This window comes from Morone saxatilis, unplaced genomic scaffold (assembly GCF_004916995.1).
Source record: "Morone saxatilis isolate NCDOM2014 unplaced genomic scaffold, NCSU_SB_2.0 Contig12, whole genome shotgun sequence".
Taxonomy (NCBI): Eukaryota; Metazoa; Chordata; class Actinopteri; family Moronidae; genus Morone; species Morone saxatilis.
In genome coordinates this window covers 27,054,451-27,063,155 of record NW_023339674.1, presented here as the reverse complement: position 1 = coordinate 27,063,155, position 8,705 = coordinate 27,054,451, and the positions used below count along the sequence as shown (strand labels likewise).

At 39.6% G+C, this 8,705-nt stretch overlaps 1 protein-coding gene across 1 annotated transcript in view; it reads right to left on the bottom strand.

Moving 5' to 3' along the window:
- The window catches only part of ptprfa (protein tyrosine phosphatase receptor type Fa), a gene marked incomplete in the record, with an annotated part of 110,171 nt that overhangs the window by 93,697 nt on the left and 7,769 nt on the right, over positions 1–8,705 (bottom strand). Inside the window, 1 exon segment of the mRNA XM_035652778.1 lies at positions 7,077–7,221. Within this exon segment, the coding sequence (XP_035508671.1) occupies positions 7,077–7,221 (145 nt within the window).

Sequence of the window (8,705 nt, the reverse complement as noted above, 5' to 3'; positions counted from 1 at the left end):
TATGAATGTGTGTGAATGGGGTGAGCGTGTAGTGTACGGCACATTGTGTGGTCCAAAGAATAGAAAGGCGCTATATAAGTTCATTCCATTTACCATCTACCATTTAATACCTGCAGTGCTCTAAAGGGTTAAACTGTGAAGCCTTGTGAACAGAGAACACTGAGGCGAGGTAAATCCCAGCAGTCATTATACAGCACATGCTACAGCTTAGTGAAGTAAACACTGAAAACCTTCCACTTCCCTGTGCATGCAAGTATACAACAGCAACTGTGTAGGCTTAACTACATGTACATGCATTCAACTACACAACACAAACATTTTTTAAACTGTGTTCCATTTTGCTCAATTGTTCCTATTTGCTTCCAGCTTACATGTCTCTGTGAGCAAAACCCATGTGACTTTACATTATGAATCAAAAAAATGTCTCCACATTTTCTCAGACAGTTTAGCAGTACTGACGGAACTTTTTAACACAATAATCAGATTAACTTTTGATCTTTACAGAAGCCCTTGAAGTACACCACAAGTGGAGCTAACAGGGTCACGTGGGCCGACTTTTTAAGCTTTCAGCGCATGCAGCAGCTCAGAGGACAATACATGTTGTGTACAAACCCGCACCACACACGCAGAATTGAGAAAGGAAACACTAAAGCACGTAAACAGCATTTCAACGATGGACATATTACTGCATGAGTGTGCTATAGCTGTTTATTTATGTTAAAGAATCATAGACAACCCATGCAGCAATTCAGATGAATAACAACAATGTTATGACGTTTTTAAATGGAAGCGCTCTAAGACAGCAACATGTGTGTACCAAAAAGTTAACTATTGTGGAGCTGTCGTAGCAGGAGACAACGTAATCTCTCTGCCACTGGTCTTTCTGGAAACTCAGACTAAAATAGATATTCTAATCAAGCCCTGCCTGTCTGACATAGGAAGTGTGAAAGAAAAGTGTGTGTGTGTGTAGCGGTCATGATAGACAGTCTCCTGAAGAGCACCGACGCCACTGGCTGCTCTCAGACAATTCTCCCCTGTATCTGCCACAATTTCATCAAGCGATCTACAATTGCTTAAAACACAAGCCAAAGTATTCTTCCAAAACTATTGCTGCAGTGAAGAAGCCTGCAAGCTAGCAAACATGAGTTGTTTACAACTTGTTCGAGTGTAAACAATGGACAAAAAAAAAAGTACCACACTGGTCTGGAGAGGATTTAGCGACATCTAGTGGTTTAGTTGCAGATTGCAACTCAATCTCTTTATCCTACACTTCCAAGCATGAAGGAGAAACTACGGTGGCCACGAAAAACACATGAACGGGCCAAGGCCAGTGTTTGATTCTTATTTTAACATGATTATACACTAATGAAAAGATGCGTCCCTAAAATCCTAGAATGCTGGGATTGACTAATGAATCTCCACCAGCTATAAAAATATGTTTTACCACTTCTGACAGCTTCAGTCATTCTAACAGTTCAATGAAAAGAGAGCAGATGAATCTACTTTTTAAGTCATAGAAATAAACACAACAACATAACCCGTCCATTTGCTTCTCATACATACTTACCATACAGACACAGACAATTTAAATACAATAAGAGCATAAGGCAATCAAATTAATCCAGACATTGGTAAGACTAACACGATTAAAAGGAAAATGAAAGGAAGGAGTCAGGATGATGACAAAGACGGAGCTGGAGTTCATCTGTAAGCAGTCAGGGGCCTGAGCTGGTCAGAACAGTGAGCTCTAACACAGGAAAGGTTCCACACTATGTTGCTATACTTTCTAAGCCTCCATGCCATTGTCCAAGATTCATCTTTTGATACTTTTGATTTCCTCTAGTGGCTCCAGAAAAGAGGCCATTACTCTTTGCTCTTATTGGTCATGATATGGCCAATTGTGCTCTCACAAAAAAAGGTGAATTGTCTTGTAAGGATTTGTTGTAATGGTGTCCATCTTAAAGCTGTGAGGCTGTGCTGCATTCCGTCTCTGAGCTGTCTTCAGCAGTGACGAATGGCAGAGCATCCCTATGGACTGAATCATAGTGGCCATTTAGCTAGTGCCTCAGACCCACTATCTGACTGAAGACAGAAAAAGAGCATGTCATGTTGCCACTCAGGCAATTCTCCAGACACCTTAGCCTAGCAGGGCAGCAGTCCAGTAGGCTAAAACCATGTCATCATGCTGGTAAAGAGACAGGCAGAGAGGGGCAGGCAGAAGATCAGTGGAGGCAAAAGTCTCACAAAAAGGTCTCACAAAATGTTGTGAAAAGCTTGTGCTGTGACTTACAATCACATCACTCCATCACAAAATATAGAGATAGCAATATTATAGTATAGCAAGTATACAGACTAGGCATTAAATATGTTTCAGAAAGAGCAAGGAAAGCTTGCACTCGACTACAGTCACGCCCTGAACAATAATCTAGAATGACTAACTTCACGTGACTTAATTATTAGGGATAATGGTCTAGCCTTTAGCATTTTATTAATTAAAACATTTAGGAGAATGTATTCTCAGAAATTGATTATCTTCTGTTTTTACTACCTTAGAATGAGCTGTTCAAGGCACCCAGGAACCTTTTCACCTTGTTTTCCTTGTTTTTAGTTTTAGTTCCTTGGCAACAGTGCCATTACCCCATAACCTCAGTTCAGAGGTAGACCTTTTTGTGGATCCAGGCTAAGTTGCAGCACTGGATGTCTCTGACTGGTCGAACATAATCTTTAACACTCATACAACTTGTGTGTATCATTTATCCAGGCTCTAGCAACCACTGCTTACTGCTAATACTAATAGTCTTGGGAAGGGTCTTTTTTAAACTATCCACATAGAGTCAGTTAGAAACTTTTAAATTCTGCAGTTATGACAACAACTAAATCAGTGTTGGGTAAGTTCTGTAGTAAATGTCAGCGTTAAAGGTTAAGGTTTAGGAAACTAATTATGTTTTTAAAAAAGAGAATTTAAGCAAACCAAATACGCCCTTGCTCATTTCTTTTAGTAAAAAGTGTGTTTTTGCACATACATCACACATAATAGTTTGTGAAATTGCAGCAGCTGGAGAGGAGCATAGTGAGTAGTGGAGGGTTAGTATTTCCCGGAAGGCCCAGGCTGCTCCCTATGACACCATCAACATACCATCTTCCTTAGTTCTGATGCGGGCTGCAGGGTTCTCCGGGCCGGGCCCAACGTCAGTGTGAGCCCTCACCCACACCAAATACTCAGTCCACTTCTCCAGGTCCTCCAGCACGTAGCTGGTGACATCAGCACCAATCCCTGACACGTGGTGCCTCTCCACATCCTCCCCTGTGACTGCTTGGAAGGCCAGGGAGTAGCACACTATCTCCCCATGGTGGCTATCTGTGGGCGGCGCCACCCAACTCACCTTGATGCTGGTGGAGCTGAGGCTAAGCAAGTGTACCTCCTGGGGAGGGGCTGAAGGGGCTGATGGGAGGGGAGGACGGAGGGTAATGGTCAAGCAGGGTGGTTAATGGAAGACAGTGCAACTGACCATCTGGACTGCTGAGATATCGTGCTTATGTGTTACGGAAACTGACGAGTTGGGTTTGGCTGGCTAGCCTATAAGTCCTATACATTTTGCTTTTATCCTACTACACAGATTTGCCATTATGCTTGGGAGAAAATATAATATATATATTTCCTACAAACCATGATAATCAAATCAGTTGTAACTGTTGACTGGATGGTTAACTCTTAGGGTTTAATATGTAATTATGTATTTCATTGAACAATAAAGGTGTTTTCTTCATAAAAAATAACAAAATCATTGACCTACATTACATATTCAGTGAATTAATAGCTTGAGTTTTCACCCTGTTTTACACGATCTTTACAGTCCAGAAGGAAGACAAAAACAAGGGTGAAACTTCATACTGTACCTTTCTGTGAAACAACAGTTATCTAACATAGACACAGAACTAGCACAGTGTGAAGCTTCACCAACTGTAAAAGTATAACAGATACACTGCAGATGAATGCATTTAGGCACAATAATACACAAGGACAGAATACAACATAATACAACAGCAAAACCAACAGCTGAAATGAGTGTGAAGCAGGTGGGAGAGATAACACAGGGGACTGTTATCATGCACACCTGCGGTTTGGCAGCCCCAGCAGAGCATGTGAACCCAGCGAGGTTACTTTTGAACAGTGTTGGAGGCTGGTTTGTTCGCCTGCAGCAGAGGTGCTTGTGACATGCATGAGACATGCATGAACAGCTGTAATTCCATCACACACACAAGAACCTTCAGATACATCCATACAGAGATGCAATAGATCAAACAGACATAGATCCACGTGTGGGAGATGCACTGCAGCCGATTAAAGTCGCAAATAGACACAGGGTTATGAAAAAAAACAAAACTTAGAGCAGAGGTGGGTGTCTGTGAGAGAAAGGAATCAAGATTTGGACAGAAAAAGAATGATACCCCACAAGGAAAATAAGATATTACTGGGATAAAAACAAAGTGGTGTCATGCTGAGAAACAGGGCAGACTGCATTGATTGAAGGATCAGGTAATATCTCTGGGACTGAAACTGCCACTCATGATCTCACAGGGAAGTTGTATGTATTTAGAGGAAAACGAACCCATCTTTTCATCACTATCTGAAACAACAGCCTTGGATTAAAACAGGTTGGTTTTCTTGAACATTTAAAGCTCTTCTATAGATTTTTGGGCTCAAGACCATCAGCATATCATCAAACAATCACACAAGTGTGTTGAATTAAATCATGTCAAATTGCACTGCCTTAGAAAAGGAGTGAATCGTATTGTATTGCATTTGCAGTTGCTTCAAATGTATCTTTAATACATCGGATCGATGCCTCAGTGATAATGCACACAACGTCTTGTTATATATAAGTCACCCAACTGGAACTTTTACAGGTTATAAATAAAACCTGGAACAAACTGAACTGAATAAACTGTTACAAATCTCTCCATAACTTGGCATCATTATTTATTTAAAAAAGTAAAGGTGGTAAAAAAATGTGGTTCAGATCTGCTTTGTAGCAGCACAGAGGTACATTTGAAATAACCATGTGTATTCAGGTGTATTATCTCGTTTAAACAACACTAACGTGTCTTGTGACAGCCTACCACTGCTGAAAACAAAACGTGATGAGATCGCTTCTTTTGTAGCACATCTCCTCTGATGGCCTGTCAGGTTTAAGAATTAGAATATGAGAAACTTCAGATACATACAGCAAATAAACAAAACAAAGATAACAGAGATTGGCAGATGGATGAAAAGATGGAGGGAGTTAGACAAGCAGCAAGTGACAGCTGTGGTCAGGGTCTTTAGACCTGTTGGCAAGTTTATTGACATGATGGGTTTGCCTGCCAAATGAGTGATGAGAAACTGGAAATCAAAGGTTCTAGTTTTAAACTCTTTTGTTTGTGGTGTGACTGCTAGTTCAGGGATTTCACTCCTGACAGATCAGACAAATAGTTAATAGTGGGCTTAGATTCCTTCTTGGAGGTGTCATAAATATTGCAGGTTCAATTCCATATCATGCCAGAGAAGATATATCCAATGCTAGATATGCAGTCAAGCTGTGACTTAAAGGTGGTCAATAGTATTAGTCAGTGTGGGAAGAGTGATTGAACAGTAGAACTCAAAGTCCTGCAAAACAGCACACGCTATGAGATGTTTTACATGACAAACTATAATTTTGAAAGAACCTGACAGTCATGATAAAAGCTGTCTCTCTGTGCAACGGTCTGTTTGTGCTTTCTTGGTCTTACATCATAATATACTGTGTGTATTGACTCAGTGCCTTTATTAGACTATTTTTCAAAATGTGCAATGCCAGATTATTTGTTACGCAAAGGCAACGGAGAGCAGGAAAAATGTATATATAAAAATATCAAGCAATACCAGTGTGCTTATGAATTATGGCTTGGGTGAAACAATGGATTTTATGGCAGACCAAAAAAATGCTGTAGAATTTTCTTCTGATGTCGCCTTGGTGCTTGAACTTTGTAATTAAGTTGCATGTTCAGCAAAATCAAGCGTGACTGACATGTGGAAAAAAAGTGTACACATTAATGCTACACTAGTGATTACATTTTGAGAGTTTGACACTTGAGATTTGCAATTACACAGTTCTGTGAGCTACACAGTGCATCTGCAGCTAGTATTACTGTGTTGTAATATCACACACAAATGGCTGATTCAGAATAGGAGGTTCTGCTCCCTTATTGAGCTGACAGTCAGAGTTACAAAGCTCTGGATAAAAGCAAATCTCTACTTACATTTGTAAAACAGATGACAAAGAACAATCACGTCAGGAGTCTCAAATCCTCCAACCTCTCCTTGAATTATGTATCAGTTCATATTCATTGAAATCATTATACTGTAAATGCCAAGGTGAGTAAAGTCTAAAGCCACTACACACATTATTTAATGTGTATGTGCTTGAATCACTATGATGCAACAAGACAATCATGAGAGCTATGTTAAGCTACACTTTAATGGAAGATTAGACACTCCACTAGAGACACTACTCACAAGTGTTTTGATGCATCACACTAAAAGCTTTTCATCCACCTCTTTACATGTACATTGTGAGTTGGTACATAGAAAAAATAAATAACCTAACTTTGACCTAACCTAAATTCACACTTTACCCATAACCTTAACCAGGACCTCAGAAATGACATTTTGTCACATTATGGCCTGTATTTCGTCCCCTTATGGTCTTGTTGAAGTCAGTGTTTGGAGCAGAAAAGGTCCCTAATAAGTAACAAAAACACATACACACACATTTGAGTACTGCAGCCCTACATTAAAGGGCAGCATGACCTGCTGTCAGTCATCTATATGGTGTCCATATAACAACTGGTGATGCAGGATGACCTCACCAACACTGTCCAATAAATGACTTACCTGTTTACTGATGTGACCTCATGTTTACTCCTCTTGGTTCATTGTAATAAGTTAGTTTAAACATAAAACTGACCAGAACTAAAAAGCAATGGATATTTTTCTTTTCATCCTGACCAAATAACCTGAACCAAAGTGACATCAGAGGTCTGAAGGCTGTACTTACTGGATTGGGCGGTCCTGGCCTCAATAGGTTGAGTAAAGACTCCTAAACCCATTTCAGATCTTGCTGCCAGGGAGAACATGTACAGTGTATCCGGCTTTAGACCATCAACTGCATAATAGCCTGCTGGGTCGAAAATGAGACGATGCTGTGGAGAGATGAAAGCAATGAGATCATGAAGGTAACTTCAATCCAATCCAATCCAACTTTATTTGTTAATCACTTTAAAACAACCAAATGGTTGGACCGAAAGTGCTGTACAGAAGAATAAATAGGAAACGATCATAAATAAAAGACATAACCGCTCACTATGAGGTGACAAATTAGCAATATAAAATACAACAAATAAAATGAAAAGACATAAAACATGAGTAAGAGAATAATATCCACAGCAATAAAAAAGCAAATCAAAATAAGAAATTAGAGATCAAGTAAATAAAGTCGACATCTTATCCTAGGTGTCAGGAAGGGCCACAGAGAAAGAGATGGGTTTTAAGAAGGGATTTAAAAACAGACAGAGAAGAGGCCTGTTTAACGTGCAGAGGCAGATCATTCCATAATTTAGGAGCAGACACAGCAAAGGCACGGTCCCCTCTGAGCTTCCGCTTAGTTAATCATAATTATACAGACGACACTCAGATTTAAATATAACGATATCACCAGATGATTACTATCCAGGACTTAAGTGTCGTAACTTTAAGAATATATCAAGAATTATCCAAGTTTTTTAGGGTTTTTTCATCAACTGAATGTAAAATTTGACTCTATGTGAAAATGGAGAATGTCAGAAATGTTTTTGCTAATCTGACAGATTGTAAACATGCTAACACTAACATATGACAGAATAAATTAAAGCCGTCAGGACATCAGACGGGCTGTTAATAATGTCAGCTACAGGTAGGTACTGCTAGTCACCCAGTTTTTTGTAGACTATATTTAGCAAACCTTTAATAATGCTAGTTAGCTATTAGCAGTTTCTGTTTGCAGTGTGCTCATGGATGTACAGACAACTATCACTGGATTATTTTAATACTGTTTTAATACAAGACTATGAGGATTGCTTGGAAACTCATGAAACACGGCACAAAATTCAACGGCAGACATTTTTGGATTATATGGGTCATATTGGCGTGGCAAAATGGCCTGGCAGCGCCCCCTAAACTCAGCCCCTGAAGCACGTTTTACTGATATGTATTAAATGAGTAGGCACATGTATCATGACCAGACAAACAAAAAAAGCTTCTTGTACCCATACCACAAACCCAAAAGGAAGTCGGACATTTTTAGTGATTTGCACTCTGTATTTTAATGAAATCCTCCTCGGGAATCTAAATCTAATCTAAAGACCGTCATGAATAAAATTTGTACTATTTGTGACTGTGCGTCGAATGGTGTGACCCTGGCTTGGTGTTGAATTTTGACACCTTGAACATATGTACACAGTGATATTCAACAAGAAGGGCCACCTACTAGAAACAAGTATTAAGGCTTGTCTGGCAGTCACCATCTAATTTATGTGACATGATGCTACCCAACAGGGACAAAGTGCAAGGTCCTGATCATCAGCGTTATTATACATTTATTACATTTTACAGCTTTAGGGTCAAATGATGTCTTTACACAGTGCTGTAG